Genomic DNA, 19,685 nt, shown 5'->3' on the forward strand with positions numbered 1-19,685 from the left:
ACTTCCTTCTACGCTTGTTTAAGTAACGCGTTCGGATCCTCCCGGTAGAGGTGGCAATCGGGTCACTTGGGTCGGTTACGGGTCGGCTCAAAGTGGTCGGGTCATATCAGGTTCGGGTTGTGACGGGTTAGCGGCGGATCGGGTCGGTTACGGTTCATGTCGGGTCATCTTCGGGTCGGGTCATCAACGGGTGGCAAGTCGGGTCGGGTCAATATCGGGCCAGATTATAAGCATATATTTTCTCTTATGTATTTAGCTTTAGATGTTTAAATTTATGTTTAAACAAAGTCTAGGTATATTAATTATAATTTTAAGTGAAAATAATTAATATTAATGTCAATTTGGTATTATTTACACCATTATTAAGCTAATTCATTATCGGGTCATCTATCGGGTTGAGTCAATAACGGGTCACGGGTCGGGTCGGGTCGTTTCAGGTCAGGTTCGGGTTGGAAAAAATAAGGATGTTATCGGTTATCGGGTCGGGTTGTGTCGGATCGGTTCGGTTTCGGGTCACCCAATTTTCGGATTGTATCGGGTCGGTTTTCGGGCGGGTCGGGTCAGCTTTTGCCAGCTCTACTCCCTGGTACCATTATGATTGGAGGTACATTGTCTAGATAGCTGATCAAAATTCAAATGTACCAAAGAGAATATTTTTTTTTTATTTTCTTAGATTGGTTTATATAAAATATTTTTTCATTTTTATAGGTATAACATTTAATAATATGGTATTTAAAGTTTATGTAAGTAGGCGATTAATAAGGAGGGTACGGACAAATTCTAGACCAATCTGTCTGGTCTTGAAACGGAATTTTCCGATTCGGTTCCGGGTGATTTGCATACTACTACCTATTAAACTCCAAAATTTTCAAATTACTACCTAATAAGTCTAATCTTGCAAATTACTATCTAATATCTTACAACTAAATATATTATACTACTTTGTTGACGGAATTTGCGAATTTGGTACTTATAATTTGCCGGAGCATGTTAAATGACAAGTCTACCCTTAATCAACACACTCCCCCCAATTACCCACCTCACACTCACATTTACCACTCAATCTCTAAAACTTCTCACATACTCCTCCTTAACTCACTGTAAAAGACATTCATCCACCAAAAAGCATCTCACATTCATTCAACGCCAAAAAACCTTCTCCCTGGGTTTTGTGTCGTCCACGCCGTCACCAAAGTAGCAGACTTACCACAATGACATGTTAATAGACTTGAGCTTTGTGAGTGAGAGTTTCTTGAAGATATTAAATTCCAGATCTAAAACATCAAAACCCAGAAAAATTGAAAAATAAAGGTAACTCGTTAACCGGAACAAGAAAGGACAAGAATAATGGTAGAAATAGAGAAACTAATTAATGGAAACAAGTGTAAAGTTTAAGCGAGAGAAAACTTACCTTTAATGGAGGAGAGAAGAGATGAATTGAAGAAGAAGAAGCTGATAATGAAGGGAGAGTTGTGTTTTGAATGCTTATGGTGAATTGGAGAAGGGTAATATGGGTATAAAGGATGAGGAAGGAAAAGAAAAATTGAAAGAAAGCAAATCTTACCTGAGATTGGTAGAATTAGTTGTGTTTTCCGTCGATTAGGTAGTAGTCTGAGGTTATTTGTAGTTTAATAGGTAGTAGTTCGCAGTTTTCAACATAATATGTAGTAAAATAAAAAAACCGAACTTTAATAGGTAGTATTTTGCCATTTTTCCTTTTTTTTATTCTGATCCGGTCTAAGAATTTTTGTCATTCGGGTTCCAATCCGGGGCACGGTCATAACTATAACTGGTTCACAAACATGTTTCACTCTTTTAATTGTGTATTATTTGTGGTTATAATAACTTGTGACTCCACATTCTCTCTCATGCTTTCATTTTCCTCCACATATTATCACAAAGTCTTAAATTTTGTCAGATAAATGTGTAACATCAGTATAAAATAAGAGGGAGTATTTAGCTTGTTTAAGAAGATTCAACACAAACACTTCACATTTGTACAACTAAAGGGCATCTTCTTCATGGAGGTTGATGATCATCTTAATAATTTTCCAAGGTTCTTCAGGATAATTGTTGAACCCGACCGCGACCTTAAAAAATTGGTATTATACTTACATTTTCTCGGTTTTTTTTTAGTTTTGATGGCAAAATTTGTACATTGATATCTTTACATTTTATCTATTGGTATTGTTATTTATGTTTGTTCTAAATGTGTCTCAACCATGATAAAATCATAGATTCTTTTGGTTGACAATTCTATACAATGGTAGATTTAAGGGACTAGCTAGGCGTTCATACCTTATAGACAATGGAAAGTTTCGATTTTATGCTAAAATTTCGATTTTTGTTCTTGTATGCCTTAGCAGCTTAGCTTACTCTATATGTTGATTGCTGGTGCCATTCTAATTTTATTTTCCTATATTTTCTCTTAATTTATCGCAAAATAATTGTTCATTTTAAGTTTAGTAGGAAAAATCACTAAATGCTGGTGGAGTACTTCCTTATTTGACTTCTTCGCTAAATCGGGTGATAAAGTAGATAATCATTTTTTTCTTAAAACATCCTGAATTAGAAAGTATGACAATGTGAGTGAGATGCAGGAAGTACAAAGTTCTTTAGTTTAACTAAAATCGTCATTTTTTGGGAGGTTATTGTATTTTTCACTACTAGTTCCCCACCCTAAAATTTCCGAGAACTTCATTTTGCATGATAAAAACACAAGTCCTAAATTTTGATGTTTCATATTGTATCAGGTAATTCCTATTAAGTTTATGGCTAAATATGGGAATGATCTATCGGATGTTGTCAGCCTAATATTTCCAACCGGTAATAAATGGAATGTCAAGTTACTGAAAGAAAATGGCAGAGCATGGTTCAATGATGGGTGGCATGAGATTGTGAGCTATTATTCAATATGTCCTGGACATTTCTTGATGTTCACTTATGGAGGAACGTCTCGTTTCAATGTTCATATTTTCGACATGTCCACCTGCGAGATTGAATACCCTCTTGATTCTCAAGAACCGCGGGAAATCCAGAAGACCAAGGCTTACCATACTGTGCCTACTTTATCAAAAGGTGCTTGCTTGATTTGATGATTTCTTTTCTTCTTATGTGTTGTTTCCAATGTTGGCGACAAAATTAGAATTTTCCACATAATTTTGATACATTGACACTTTAATTTAAGTCGAAAACATGTTTTAATTGAAATATATAACTCTGTATTTCACTCTTAATGAACCCATGATGGTTATTTATCCTCATTCCTAATCATTTAATTGTTCAATCAGTTAAGTTTCAAGTTTCTTGCAGAAAATGAGATGCTTGCTTTGATCAAACAATTTAGAAGGAAATTTGGTGTGGTCACCCGTAAGGATATCAAGAAGATTAATTCTTATCAGTTCGAAAACCCTTCTTTTGCCATTGTGATGCACCCATCTTATGTGACGGATACTGGTAATAAGTTTCGCGTGGTAAGAATTTTATTCATTGTAGTCTGTATGTATTTCAGAACCTTGCATGGATACAGTCTCATTTTAAGTTATACGGATCAGTATATACTTCATTACTAAATCGATATTAATATGAATAATTATAATAGTTGTGCCTCAACCATCACCTTAAGGTTTTGGTTGAGATGGTTCATCTATCATGGTATCAGAGTCATCGTGACCTTTGGTACTCATACCAGATATGATAGTTGACTTGCGTCTACAATCGATTTAAGAACGTTGCACGCATACCACTTAAGTACTCCCTAACATATACGGAGTAAATGAGATGGAGGGGAATGCACACATGCCTATTTATATAGCTACTTGCTATTTAACTTGTTTCGGTTTGATGCCACAGAGAATACCATCAAAAATTGCTAGGGAGTACTTTACAAATACAGGAGGGATGAGCTGCACACTTCAAAATGCGACTGGTGATACATGGCCGGTTAGATGCAATGGCAGTTCGCCAAAGCTTATGAAAATTTCTTGTGGATGGAAAGAGTTTGCATCAGATAACAAATTACGCGTCAATGATATTTGTGTTTTTGAGTTGATAGATGCAGACGAGTGTTTGTTCAAAGTTGAAATAATCCGACATTCATCTCCAGCATCAAGTGTTGGCGTAGCTGGTCCGAGTACTTATACAAGATCTTCGGAAGCAAGTGGAGCGTGACTGCAATCGATTAACAATTGAATATAAACACTGTTAAATACTGTACATTGTTTTCGGAACTTTGTATAGTTGATCGTAAGTATGAAAGAATGCTCCTATGAAGTCCGGAACCACAGAGTATATCATCTATTCATCTTGGTGTTCAGCTGGAGTGCTGGACTATTGACTATGCTTAGGTAGATCAACTCGTAGATCGTTGTTTCATTTTGATTTGTATATATAATGTATGGTACGAATTACTATATAACATATATATAAGGGTTGATCGGGTTATCGTGTTATTTTTTTACTCTTTAATCCAAATTTTAGTTAAAACTTTAGTTTTTGAATGTCAACTTAATTTATATTTGTATACACACTTTTGAAAAGATATGTAGTAGACAAATGAGCACGATTGTTGATGTTCATTTATAAACCAAAAAGTTTTAAGAATTTGTGAATCCCAATATAAATACATTTTTCCTTTTTTTAATCATTTGATATTATTAACGTAAATGAAGCTCCATTTTCATTAACGATTTATTTTAACCCTTAAGCTAGATCCTATCCCACAAAATTCAACATCTCCTACTCACTAGTCCCTAGATTAGTAACATATCTACTAACATCCTCTTTATGTATCTCATTTTGATAACTATAACATTAATAATAATATGGTATTTAAATAAAGTTAATGCGTATATTGACAAATTTCAGATCAATCGGTCCAGTCTTGTAATGGAATATTTAGGTCCGATCCGGACCTAATTTATTTTAGGCCCGACCTCTGGTCCAAAAATTTTTATCATTTCATTCGGTTGTGGTCCGGTGCAGAGTCGTAAGTACAACTGGTTATATAGTATATAACTGATTCACAAAACATGTTCCACTTTTCTTATTTGTATATCATTTGTAATTATAATAACTTGTGACCCAACATTTTATCTCATTCTTTTATTTTCCTCCACATATCATCACAAAGTCTTAAATTTTATAGGATACCTGTAACATCATTGTAGAATAAGAGGGAGTACTTAGAGTAATAGCAATAAAAGAACTCTATATAAAGTTCTTAACTTCTTATCGTGACATATCATATTTGTATATTTCTAATATTTAAGAACTTTAATCCACAATAGAGGAACTTTTTTTTTTCTTGGAAATAGACAAAGTTATGGATGAGTTGACAGGGGATATTCAGGACGACATCCCTTGGTGTATGATGTTTGCTGACGATATTGTGTTGATTGATGAGACAAAAGAGGGGGTGGAGAGAAAGTTGGAATTGTGGAGGCAGACTTTAGAGACTCGTGGGTTCAGCCGAGCAGGAGAGTAAGACCGAGTATTTGAGGTGTCAGTTCACTAAGGTGGCGGGGTTGAGATCGACAGAGGCGGGGAGTATTATTTTTGATGGGAATGTTGTTGAGGGTTCGGATTTCTTCAGATATCTAGGATCTATTATTCAAAAAGATGGGGAGTTAGACGGAGATGTGGCTCACAGAATTAAAGCGGGATGGTTGAAATGGAAGAGTGCTTCAGGGTTTCTATGCGATAAAGATATGCCCCAAAGATTAAAGGGAAAATTTTATCGCACGGCAATTAGGCTCGCTTCTACTTTACGACTCCGAGTGTGGGTCGTGAAACATTGTCACATTCAAAAGATGAGTGTGGCGGAGATGCGCATGTTGAGGTGGATGTGCGGACATACAAGGAAAGATCGGTTAAGGAATGAGGTGATTAGGGAAAAGGTTAAAGTGGCGCCAATAGAGGACAAGATGATGGAAAACCGACTAAGATGGTTTGGCCATGTGAGAAGGAGACCTATGGACGCACCCGGATTAGGAGGTCGGAGACTTGGAGAACAGAAAAAGGTCCCTAGAGCGAGAGGAAGACCGAGACAGACATGGTTGAGAGTGATAGAGCATGATATGAGAGTTCTGGGGCTTGAGGAGAGTATGGTGACGGAGAGGGCACAATGGAGGGAAAGGATACATGTGGATTTTTAGTATTTGATGTTTTTTTGATTTGATTTAGTGCTTTTATTTATTTATTTAATTTAAAGAAATTAATTTATTTATTTTTCTCCCCTTTATTACACACTTTTTCAACAACCACTTTCTTATAGATTTTACCTGGTTCATTCCGGATCCTTAACTCTATTTCGGTTTTTAAAAATCGTTCTAATCTTTTCTCTCGATTTAAATTTTAAGTTTTTATAAAAGAAAGACGGAATCCGATTTTAAAACCCCTAAGTTCACCTTGACTTTCCATTACATTTTCGTTCTCCCTTTTGTTTTTTATCTTCCCTTTTTTATTCGCATTTTGAGGCGTGCGTGCACCCATGGACGGTTCGAAAGGATGATTCATGTCAGCCGACCCCAAATCATTTTGGGATTAAGGCTCTGATGTTGTTGTTGTTGTTGGAAATAGACAAAGTTTAAAGACACTTCACATTTTCTATGTCATAATAAATGGTCATCACATTTCCATATACTTAGCAACCTACTTTATGATTTAGTAGATCAACTCTTTAAATAAAGTTTTTGGTAACAATCTCAAGAATAAGAACTACTATTGCTAATGCTCTTAGCTTATTTAAGAAGATTTACACAAACACTTCACATTTGTACAACTAAAGGGCATCTTCTTCATGGAGGTTGATGATCATCCTACTAATTTTCGAAGGTTCTTCAGGATAATTGTTGAACCCGATCGCGACCTACAAAAATTGGTATTATACTTACATTTTATCGGTTTTTTTCTTTACTTTTGATGGCAAAATTTGTACATATGATGTCTTTACATTTTATCTTTTGGTATTTTTATATGTTTGTTCTTAACTAGTATAGATCCCGCGCGAATGTGCGGTATTTTAGATAAAAACGTTAAAGAAAATAATAATAAAACTGATATTTAACTCAATTTGAAATTTAATTGTAAATTTATACAGCCTTTTATAAACCTCATTTTGAAAATTACAGCCTTATATAATTTTTTTTGAAAATTACATCCAAAATATTACTTTTCTTCTAAAATTGCACCAACTTGAGGTTTTTGGTGATTTTTGATGATGTTTTTTATGATGTACCCTTTATTATTTGAGAGCCTACTTACCCAAATTTCTTACCTCTCCTTAACACAAACCAATTAATCACCCCAAACATCATAAAAACATCATAAAAATTCACCGGAAAACTCAAGTTGGTGCAATTTTAGAAGAAAAGTAATATTTTGGATGTAATTTTCAAAAAAAATTATATAAGGCTGTAATTTTCAAAATGAGGTTTATAAAAGGCTGTAATCAACAATTTTCTCTTATTATTATTAATATTTTGTATTAACAGTGGAAAAGAGAAAGTTCAGTATAATCCAAATGTAAATATAATATAATGAAAGTCCAATGACAGATATGATATAATAAAAGCCCAATTACAGATATGATATAATAAAAGCCCAATTATAGCCAAATTCATTTAGGCGGGAAAATTTTGGAGAAGTCTTATTCTTTTAGTATAAGAGGGATGAGTGTGAACCTTTGACAAAATCATAGATTCTTTTGGTTGACATTTTATACCGCGGTGGATTTAAGGCACTAGGCAATGGTCGTAATGAATCTTTGATATTATCATAGATAATGGAAAGTTTCCGATTTTAAGCTAAAATTTCGATTTTTGTTTTAGTATGCCTTATTAGCAGCTTAGCTTACTATATACTCCATGCAGATTGCTCCATGTAAAAACTTGCGCCTTGGTGTTCTAATTACTCGTGCCATTCTAATTTTATTTTCCTATATTATTTCTTAATTTATCGCAAAATTAATTGTTCATTTTAAATTTAGTAGGAAAAATAACTAAATGCTGGTAATGTCCTTTGTTTAAAATACTTCATTAAATTAGGTGATAAAGTAGATATTTAATCATTTTTTTCTTAAAACATCCCGAATTAGAAAGTAGGACAATATAAATGAGATGCAGGAAGTACAAATTCTTTAGTTTACTAAAATCGTCATTTTTTGGGAGGTTACTGTATTTAACTACGAGTTCACCAGCCTAAAATTTCCGATCACTGCATTTTGTAAGAAAAAAACAAAAGTCCTAATTTTTTATGTTTCATTTCGTATTGTATTAGGTAATTCCTATTAAGTTTATGGCTAAATATGGAAATGATCTATCGGATGTTGTAAGCCTTAAATTTCCGACCGGTAAGACATGGAAAGTCAAGTTACTGAAAGAAAACGGCAGAGCATGGTTCAATGATGGGTGGCATGAGATTGTGACCTATTATTCAATATGTCCTGGACATTTCTTGATGTTCACTTATGGAGGAACGTCTCGGTTCAATGTGCTTATTTTCGACATGACCACCTGCGAGATTGAGTACCCTCTTGATTCTCATGCACCGTGGGAAATCCAGAAGACCAAGGCTAACCATACTGCGCCTACTTCATCAAAAGGTGCTTGATTTCTTTTCTTCTTATGTGTTGTTTCCAATGTTAGTGACGGAATTAGAATTTTCGACATAATTTTGATACCTTGACACTTTATTTTAAGTAAAACATGTTTTCGATCATCATTCCTAATCAATTATAATGAACCAGTGATGGTTATTTCTATAGCAAATTAAATGTTACTGAACATCATTCCTAATTAATTAATTGTTCAATCAGTTTAGTTTCAACTTTCTTGCAGAAAATGGGATGCATGCTTTGGGCAGACGATGTAGAAGGAAATTTAGTTCCGCCACCCGTAAAGATATCAATAAGATTAATTCTCATCAGTTCGGAAACCCTTCTTTTGCTATTCGAATGCACCCAACTCATGTGACGCATACTCGTAATAACTTTCGTATGGTAAGAATTTTATTCATTATATTACTCGTAATAACTTTCGTATGGTAAGTACTTTATTCATTACTAGTATTGGTGCCCAGCTTCGCCCGGGCTACCTCTACTTACCATTAATTTTTTTTCATTAAATAAAATTACTTAAAGTTGCATAACCCATAAATTTATCATTAATATATTTTTCTATGACATATCCTAAAATTAGGATGAAGTAATTTTGAGACAAATTCACTACTCCCGCTATTAATATTTTACTCTTATTAATGAAACAATAGTAATAACATTTCACTACTTGCCCGTAATCATTGTTGCTTTCACTACTCCCGCCGTAATTATTGTTACTGTCTGCCGCATTAATATTGATAATTTCACTACTCACTCAGTAATTATTGTTACTTTCACTATTGCCGCAGTAATATTGATTATTTCACTACTCCCGTTGTTGTTTCTACCACTTTCATTAATCTCGCTGATAATATTGTTATTTTAGTATTCAAATGAGTGATTACTATCATATTAATCAATACTATATATTAAATCCAGAAACCAAGGGATATTATGCAATCTAATTTGAATTATAACCTACTTATATTATATTTTTGTATGTTAAATAATTAATATCTCTTTACATCTAATAAACTATAAAGTTTAATAAGATTGCATAGATTTTAATTTTAATATATAATTTTATGATGATAATAATTAATACCATAAGTGTGCATGTTTATACTAATTAATTATTTTATTTTAAGGAAATTGGCCATCTTCTAGTCTTCTATAAATATTTAGGAAAATTACCAAGCATTTCCTTTCTTTTAGTTTCCTTGAAATTGACCATCTTAATTAATTATTTTATTTTAAGGAAATTGACCATATTAATTAATTATTTCATTTTAAAGAAATTCACCATATTTTAGTCTCTTATAAATGTTTAGGAAAATTATCAAGCTTCTATATAATTTAATTTTAACCAAAACTATAAAATATTTGCATTGAGATCCCTTAATCGGGTCCATCACACGGTGCTAGTGATTTAAAACTATATAGTATAATTAATTTGTATAAGTTTCTTTAATTACATTGAAGTCCCTTGGTTTCTGGATTTAATATATAGTATTGATATTACACTAGTATAATAGTATGTTAGAACGTGCGTTGCAACGTGCAAGCAGGGACGAAGCCAGAATTTTATGTTTGGGATAGCGAATATCGTCTTAAGTCGAATTAGAAAAATAGAAAATCGAAATGACGTATTATGCAACATATAAAAACTCAAATTTCAAATTAATAATCAACAATCAAATAAACGCTATGTAATAGCTTGAAATTTTCTTCCTATATTCAACTTGTCATAATTTTATTCTTTGAAAACTATTTGATTCTTCTTTGTAATTTAACTAGTTTTATACCCGTACAAAAAATGTACGGGTCGCAATATAGGCGCTGTCATTAGATACATGAGCATATAATTGAGCGTGATTAAGTGTTCAATATCGTGACAATATAAATAATCAAATTTCGAGATTCGAATATTTAATAAATATTAGATTTGAACATCTGATAATATATAACCGTATTTTATTAGAATTATATTTTAAGTATTTGACATGTTAGACCCGTTGAATGTATGTAAATTGCAACATTTTATGTAAATTGTGAAATTTTAACTTATAATTTAACATAAGTAATTAAAATAGGAATATGAGATAGAAATAGAAGGAATTGAGTTTGAGGAGAGAAGGTAATTAAATACAATAGAAAAGATGGGGGGGCCCACATGTTAAAACTCAACAACCAATGAGAACTCTTTAAAAAAACTCAGCTTTTATACTATGTAGATCATTTTTATTTATGTAATGACCTAATATTTTATACTCAATAACTTATCTTTGTTTATTTTGGACAAATAATTTTAATTTGGGCATTATGTATCGTCAACCACAAAATATATTTATTATTAAGGCCAAAAAAAAAATTCTAGTACTCACACATTACGAATATGCACGATTAGAAAATTCGCAAAACAATAATAAATTAATATAAAGAAAAACGTTACTTATTAAATAAAAATATTAATAAGAGAGCTTATTGAATTTGTTTAGAACTCTTCCCTAGACCTGTCAAAACCTGACCCGACCCGAAAACCGACCGTAACCCGACCCGTAAATAACCCGCAAATAACCCGGTGTTTTCAACTCGAACCCGAAAAATACCCGAACCTGTTTTTACCCGTAAATAGCGGGTCGAAACCCGACCCGTAACGGGTTGACCGTTGGGTCAAGACAATATATCTTCTTTAAAATTGATAATGTCAAATAGGTATTGACTTATAAAATTTTAGGGAAAGATATGTATATATATATGGAATGTCACGTCATCACCTTGAACCATATGCCACGTCATCATATCAAAGTGTGTGTCACACCGTCACTTTCACCATATTACGTCGATCCGTATTCTACGTCAGCATTGCCATGTCATCATTTCAGGCGATGCATTATTGGTCTGGTAAAGTGGGCCTATGACGGATTTTCCGTCAGTTTTTTGGAAAAACTGACGGAATTTCCGTCACAGGTTTTTTGGCGCCTTTGACTTTGTCAACGCGCCAATAGTTACTGACAGAATCTCCGTCAGGAAACCGTACTGACGGAAATTCCGTAACAAATCCGTCAGTTTCCCGTGTTTTCTGACGGCCTCTTTTTTCCGTCGGTAGGGCCGTCACTAACCCGCGTTTTCTTTGTAGTGCGATATGCTACGTCATCACCTTGAAGTGTGTGCCACGCATTACTTTCACCGTGTTACATCGAACCGCATTCCATGTCGGCACTGCCACGTCATCACTTCGAAGTGTGTGTCACACCGTCACTTTCATTGTATTACGTGGAACCGCACTCCACGTCAGCACTGCCACCTCATCACCTCTGATCACATGCCACGTCATCATTGTCATCTTATTTGAGTCTCATTGTCGTACTTAGCGAGTTAGTAAGGGTAATGATAATGATGATGACGAAATGGTGATAGTGATGGCGAGAATGGTGACAATTAAGTTGACTAAGACGAACAAGATGAGAAAAAACATATAAATGGTAGGAATTACGATATAAAAGAAGTTTTAAAAAATGATAGAAAAAGATTTTGATCGACCCTTTTTTTTACCCGAACCCGACCCGAAACCCGTATCGACTCGTTCGTATAACGGTGTGATATTGAAAATATTAAGCAAAAAATGTTTAATCTTACTAATATCATATATTAAACTAGATAATAATAAAAATTTAAGAATAATTATGTGTTTATAAGTATAATTAAAGAAAATGAATTTTTTTAAAAAGGCGTTAATCTGACCTGTTCTGACCCTAAATCCGACCCAAAACCCGTATAAACCCGACCCGTATAGACCCGACCCGTATAGACCCGTATTTTTCAAACCCGAAATAGACCCGACCCGTATTTTACCCGAACCCGAAATGACCGAACCCGTAACCCGCCCATTTGACCCGTTTGACAGGTCTACTCTTCCCCCATTAAAAGAAACATTTAGGGGGTGTTTAGTTGGCATCATTGGAAAGAATTGGAATGGACTTGATCCATTCCAATGTTTAGTTGGACCATTTTGGAATGGAGTTAGATATCCAATGGATTCTAACTCCATTTCAGTTCCTTGGAATTGGAATCTCATACCCACCTTCCCCTATGAAATCAAACTCCATACATATTTATTTTTCCAACGAACCAAATAAGTTTTGAAAGGTATAGAGTTGGAACCCCATACTTCTATGGTTTTTCATTCCAATTTATTTCATTCTTATGCAGCGAACCAAATGAGCCCTTAATGTGACCGTTAAAAAAAGTAAAATAAACCACAAAAAAAAAAAAGAAGGGAGCTTATTGAATTTGTTTAGGACTCTCCACCCATTGTGTTAAACAATTAGTCTTGCTGAAGACGGGTCGGAGCAAGTGACGGATAATGACACTCACAAAACGTATAGGGAGATAAGGTGGGGCACCCCCATGTGCTTCCCTCTCTCCTCTATTTGGGTCATTTGTGAGGGAAAATGGTATCCGTCACTCCAAAATGACGGTTACGTGCCGTCACAAATGAGATTTTGTGTTAAAAGAAACATTTAATGAGACCGTTGAAAAAGTAAATAAAACACACACAAAAAAAAAAAAGTTGAGAATTGATATATTGATTAAAAGACAATAACTTCTACCACTAGACTAAGTCTATTTTCCTGTTCTTATTTAGCATTTAGTTGTAGTTGTTTCGTCATTAATTTTATTTGGGGTAGCAAAAAAACGACTTTTTTACTTATTTTTTTTGCTTGGGGTAGCGGCGCCGGCCACTACCGCTTACAACCAGATGGCTTTGCCCCTGCTTGCAAGCATACCATTCTATTTGTGTAAAACCGTTTTATACAAGTATTTGTGTTAAGTCAGTCTTGCATACAAGTTATTACAATTTGTTTGGGTTTGGTACCACAGCAAATACCATCAAAATATGCGGCTGAATACTTCATAAATGCGCAAGGAACCGGTACACTTCAAAATGCAGCTGGTGATACATGGCCGATAAAATACAATAGCAGTTCGCGGCCAAAGGTTCTGAAATTTTCTTGGGGATGGAAGGAGTTTGCGTTGGACAATAAATTATGCGTCAATGATATTTGTGTTTTTGAGTTGATTAATGCAGTCGAGTGTTTGTTCAAAGTTGAAATAATCCGACATTCATCTCCAGCTTCAACTTCAAGTGTTAGTGTTGGTGTTGGTGTTGGCGTTGGCGTTGGTGTAGCTGGTCCGAGTACTAATCGACGATTAACACGTTCTTTTCGGAACTTTGTATAGTTGATCGGAAGGCTAGGGAAAAGAAGGCTCCCGGAGAAGTCAGAAACTATACTTCTCGTATTATTTTGGTGGTTTATGTAGTTCATTGTTAAAATTCTTGAGACACTGGATTATGGACTATGCTTAGCCGCTTAGGTAGATCGACTCGTAACTCGTTCCTTCGTTTTGATTTGTATACTATATAATGTTTACTCCAAATCTTAACTAAACTATGGTATTTGAATGTTTAATCTAATACTATGTCAACTAAAATCATCTTTGTGCTGGAAAATATTTAGTGATTTAAGAATTATTTAATTTAGTGAGTTTTATTATTTGACTAAGAATGGCGATGAGCTTTATTATGATCATTTTATCTTTTGTGACCGTTGGACAGTGTGTAACGTTTCACCATTTATTTGGGGTGGTTAATTAGTATTTAATGGCCAAGTAATTACCACCATATGCTTAATCAGCTATAAAATGAAGACAGTGGTGTTTGTCTTTCTTGGTCTAACTATTGACTCATTGAGTAGATAGGCTAGAAGGGACATACACTTGTTCCGATTTGATCAATTCGTTTATTACATATATTTTCATAAAATTATTATTGAGCATCGGGCGATTATCGGTTCGGGGATTCCTCTTGCTACTACCGAAGGAGTCCAACGGGTTGTATCTTGGGAGAGTAACGCTAACCAGTGGATACGTTATCTCTCTCAGGAAAGCGCCTAGCGCGATTCGACCCATGTTACATCTTTCTATTCTATTCTCTTTTATATTATTTACATCTTTATATTTATTATATTTACGTTGTAATATTATTTACGGTAATATTATGCTCCACTTTTTCTAACACTTTGCAGGGAAGCAATTGGACTATTGGAGGATGGGCGCACCTGCCCAACCTATTTGACGGATCAAGTGCTAACCTAGACCATCTCTCGATAAATGTTAACATACATTGTTATTTACAGTAGCAAGATAGTGGTAACAATTTATTGACATAAACTATGACTTGTTGATCATATTCTCTGAACAGACAAACTCCACTTGAAAGTTGAGATCATTTTTTGCATGTAAGACAAGTGGTTAATCTGTTTTTATTGAAATATTCCCCTAAATTGAACACTTTGCATCTTTTTCCATTTTTCTGAACCAAACTTCAAATCGTAAGACGGTCCTATTGTAATTGTATAAAAATATTCTCGTATCTCATTTTACTATCAATAAATTAGCCATTTGTTTGGGTGGAGAGGGGTGATTCGAACCCGTGACTTATTGTCCATAATACTTCTATCTTAACCGCCAGTCTAAGACATATTCAGTATAAATTAGTGAATTTTATGAGAATATACTGTCCCACCATGTGAGTCCGTTATGTTTTTTTCTGGGCTATTGATTACCTATAGACTGCTGTTTCACACTTACACTTTAAACTGTAATAAGTTTGTGAAATTAAGGGAATCTTCTTCATGGCTGTTGATGATCTTCCTAATAACTTTCCAAGCTTCTTCAAGATAATTCTTGAGCCTCGACACGACCTTCGTAAATTGGTAATTTACTCAACTTTTTACCAGTTTCCTTTTCTGTACTTTCAATGACAAATTGTGTTAATATGGTGTTTTTTCATCTTCATTCATCTGTTTCGTTATCTTATGACTTTCTAACTGTCATGAAACCATCTCAACCAAAAGCTTAACCTTAAACTGATGGTTGGAGTTCCAAGTTCCTTTTCCCATTAAACTTGAAATGTTGGATGTAACTACGATCTCTCCCTACCTGGTGCTAATATTCCACTTTAGATTTGAGGAGGGTGGAATTGGCTCTGATACCATGTAATGAAACCATCTCAACCAAAAGTTTAAACTGAACTGATGGTTGGAGTCCCAAGTTCGATTTTATACTCACTAGTTCGCTGCCCTAAAATGTATCAGGCAATTCCGAAGAAGTTTATGACAGAATATGGGATTGAACTTACGGATGTTGTAATCCTCAAAATTCCGACTGGTAAGACCTGGGAAGTCGAGTTACTGAAAGAAAACGGCAGGACTTGGTTTAATGATGGTTGGAATAAAGTTGTAAAGTTCTGTTCAATATGTCATGGACATTTCTTAATGTTTACTTATGAAGGAAAGTCTCGGTTCAATGTGTATATTTTCGACATGACCGCCTGTGAGATTGAGTACCCTCTTGATCGTCATGAAACCAGTGAAGTTCGGAAGAGAGTGATCAGTAAAAATAGGACCATGATATCAAGGAAAGGTGGTTTATTTACCCGTAAGGATATCAAGAAGGTTAATTCTTATCGGTTCAAAAACCCTTCTTTTGCCATTGTACTGCACCCAACTCATGTGACGCCTACTCTTAATTACTTTCGTTTGGTAAGAATGAATTTTATTCATTGTACTACATAAGTATGTCAGAACATTGCATGCATACCATTCCATATGTGTAAAAACCGTCTTATACAAGTATTTGTGTTAAGTTAGTATTGTGTAAGACGGTTTTACATTACTACTGTTGTATAACGGTTTGATTTGTTTTGGTTTGGTGCGACAGCAAATACCATCAAATTTTGCGGCTGAATACTTAACAAATGCACAAGGGTACGGCACACTTGAAAATGCAACTGGGGATACATGGCCGATTAGATGCGTTCGAAGTACGTTAAAGCGTATGATATTGACTTGGGGATGGAAGGAGTTTGTAGTGGACAACAAATTACGCGTCCGTGATATTTGTGTTTTTGAGTTGATAAATGCAGTCGAGTGTTTGTTCAAAGTTGAAATAATCCGACATTCATCTCCCGCATCAAGTGTGGATGTTTGTGTAGCTGGTCCGAGTATGTAATACCCGGAAAATATATATTTTACGTACTAAATAATTTCAAGTATTATAATAATGATATTTAGTTAAGATATTTATATTTTTACCTAAGACTAATTATTGTCATATTTATCCAATAGGATTTGTGCAAGTTTAACATTTCTTCATAATTAAGAAAGAAGAAGCAAAGAGGAAATTGAGTTTGTAATCCCTCATGATCATCACGTAGCATGCAGCCGACTTTGGAAGGCTATAAATAGCCCCTTCCCCATTCATTTTGTTAACTCACTGAAACTTAATATCACTATTATTTCTTAACTAGGTCCATGTTAATTAAGTAAGGTATGATTTCAGGACCCTTTATCGTAGAAATTAGTAATTTCTTCAAAATAAGATGATATTATAAGTAAACATTTATAGAAATAATGATTATAGAGACCATGTTATTGTTGTTATTCCATTCACATGTTAATTTTATGTCCATTATATTATAGTGTTCATGCTCATTTTTCATATAATGTTCATTTGGCCAATTGTAGCATTCGGGATACGATTACGGGAGGGGGACAACATTACAAATTTGACCTATGTACATGGAAGGGGGCACAGCCTCATGTGAACTACGGTTCTGATTATTACATCGGTAAAAATGCTGTGGGGTTTACACGGGTCTTAGACTCGGGATCCTGTGTACATGGAGGAGGGCTTAGCCCGGGGAGTTTTTACTCCGTAATGTGTCTCATTTCAGTAATAGTAGACCGGTAATCTATATTTTGCATATTATGCATATTATGATAAAATGACAGGTTATGCATGTCTATTTAATATTTATTTGACTGTATTCATATGACCTATTTTCTATACTTGTGAGATGTGAATTGAGTAAAATATTAAAATGGAGGTAAGTAGGGCCGGTGGAGGTGACCGAAGTCATACTCAGCCTGTGGTTGGCTGATTCCGTTACTTTCATTCTTTTTCAGGTACATTAGTATCGGGGAAGGTCAAGTGTGAGGATTTTCAGATGACCTAATAGGATGGATATGTAATCGAGTTCTTAGTTTATAGCTTGTTAAGTGTATTTATCTTTATTCTTGTAAAAGCCTTGTATTCTCCGAAGGGAGAATACGGCGGTAACGTCCTATTTTTTCCGCTGCGGTCTTTTATTAATAAAAAGAGCTATTTTGAGCTGCATGTCTGCTTTCCGGGGGCGTTACAAAATGGTATCAGAGCAACTCTGCAACCGCGTGTTGAGCCTTCGGCCATACGTCTAGCAGGGTTATAGATTTTTGGGTCTACTATAAAACTCGTATCAAACTTATAAAAACCGACTAAAAGAGAGAGGGGTAGATATAAAGTGTCTCGGATTACTTGTTTAAGTGATTTGTTTACTAATTCTTTTATTGCTTTAATAATGTATAGTTTGGGTGTTCTAATTGTTTTTTTTCTTCTGCGTACATTACATTTTTTGCATGAAGTTGCTACTTGCGAGTCTCATGAGCAGGGGCGGACTCATGCATTGCCTTGGTGTAGCAAATGCTACACCAAATTTTAAAAAGATTAAGAGAAAATCTATGATTGCTACACCATTATTTCATAATTAATTGCACTAATGACGGTTGCCATATTAACTCCTTTTCCAAGTTTGTTTCTAAGAATGCGAGTGATACTCTCTGTGTTTCCTTTAATGATATTCCAATTTCCCATAATCAGAATTAATTAATTACTAGATTAATGACAACAAAAATCTCAAAGATAATTAATATTTTTATACGAAGTATTTTTTTTAGAGAAGAACAATTCATTAATAGAATGTCATACGACACTTACAAAGAATAATTATAATCGAAAACAAATCTAATGGAAACCAAAGAAAAATAATTTTCTTATAAACTAGGGATCTCAAAACAGCATCTGACAATTCGGCTCGACCTATTATCGCTATCTTCATGTAGCTTTTGAGGGGATCATTCGTTTGATTTATGATATAAAATTTACCTCTGACTGGTTCCAAAGATCGTTGACAAATTACTTTTACCCTTTGAAAGAACACGCTGCAAACCATCAACGAACTACTCTTGACTATATTACTGATGAAACTAACCCCACGAATAAATGGAAAAACCCCGAAATAAGGGACGGAAAAACGATTCTCACCAAAAGGGAGACTTTTATTGAATAGAAGATAGATATGCATACTATTGATTGAAATTTGAAACAATTTTGGGGCTTACCATCGATCAATTGATAATCGATGGGATCCCCCTGTATAATATGATGGAGGCTAGGGTTTTTTAGAGAGAGTTTTTTTAGAGAGAGTTTTATACGAAGTATTTGACTATTGAGTAAGCAACTTCTTCAATGCCATTTGTTTTTTCATTTTCAGTTTTTTTTTAGAGAAATGATAAATACAACCCAGTGGGTTGTATTTAAGCATTTAATACCCTTCTTTTTTTATAAATTACCCATTGAGTTGTATTTATCATGACCTTTTTTTTATACAATATGTTCATAGTTGACTTATCACACCATTTAGGGAGATTATTTGCCTTTTTTCCCCTCATTCTATCATATTTGAACGTTTGAGTAGAACCACAACATTAAGAATTGTGGGTTTTGTTTTTTATAGTTCTAATTCATATGAGAATAAATATTTGATAAATGAATATTTTATTTGTTGATAGATTAAAATTAAAAATGATGTGGATGAAGCTCACAAACCGTAAGAATAAATAAGCTACGTTAAATCGTAAAGTAGTTTCAAATATGAAAATTGGTCAAATGTTGGCCACTAATTTACCTTTTATTTTTAGAATAAGTCTTGCTTATTGTAACTTGTAAGTTATAGTGAAAGGGTGAAAAGCGCCATCATCCTCAAAAAAAGTGTGGCTTTCGATGGTTTTACACTTCTGTAAATTATTCTTATTTACAACAGTTGTAGACAAGAATTTGTTTTATTTTTATTGTCCGACATGGTTAAATTCTATTAGAAACAAATTCTTGTTTAAGACAGATATTTCCATTTTAAACAATAAAATTA

The 19,685-nt window shown here is 34.2% G+C and overlaps 1 protein-coding gene across 1 annotated transcript; it reads left to right on the plus strand.

Moving 5' to 3' along the window:
• Positions 1-2,771: 2,771 nt before the first annotated feature.
• On the plus strand, positions 2,772-16,672 carry LOC141654973 (B3 domain-containing protein LOC_Os12g40080-like). The gene is made up of 10 exons (XM_074462078.1): positions 2,772-3,078; positions 3,313-3,473; positions 3,853-4,119; positions 4,240-4,245; positions 8,278-8,602; positions 8,838-8,998; positions 13,481-13,777; positions 15,283-15,375; positions 15,757-16,203; positions 16,382-16,672. The coding sequence occupies exons 1-10, from the start codon at positions 2,772-2,774 to the stop codon at positions 16,670-16,672; spliced, it is 2,355 nt and encodes a 784-aa protein (XP_074318179.1).
• Positions 16,673-19,685: the final 3,013 nt, after the last annotated feature.

This window comes from Silene latifolia, chromosome 5, assembly GCF_048544455.1.
Source record: "Silene latifolia isolate original U9 population chromosome 5, ASM4854445v1, whole genome shotgun sequence".
Lineage (NCBI taxonomy): Eukaryota > Viridiplantae > Streptophyta > Magnoliopsida > Caryophyllales > Caryophyllaceae > Silene > Silene latifolia.

Coding starts and splice junctions, on each gene's coding strand:
- LOC141654973 (XM_074462078.1), top strand. CDS start 2,772: ATGGCTAAATATGGGAATGATCTATCGGATGTTGTCAGCCTAATATTT. Junction 8,603..8,837: donor TGCGCCTACTTCATCAAAAG/GTGCTTGATTTC, acceptor ACTTTCTTGCAG/AAAATGGGATGCATGCTTTG. Junction 13,778..15,282: donor GTGTTGGTGTTGGCGTTGGC/GTTGGTGTAGCT, acceptor TGTGAAATTAAG/GGAATCTTCTTCATGGCTGT.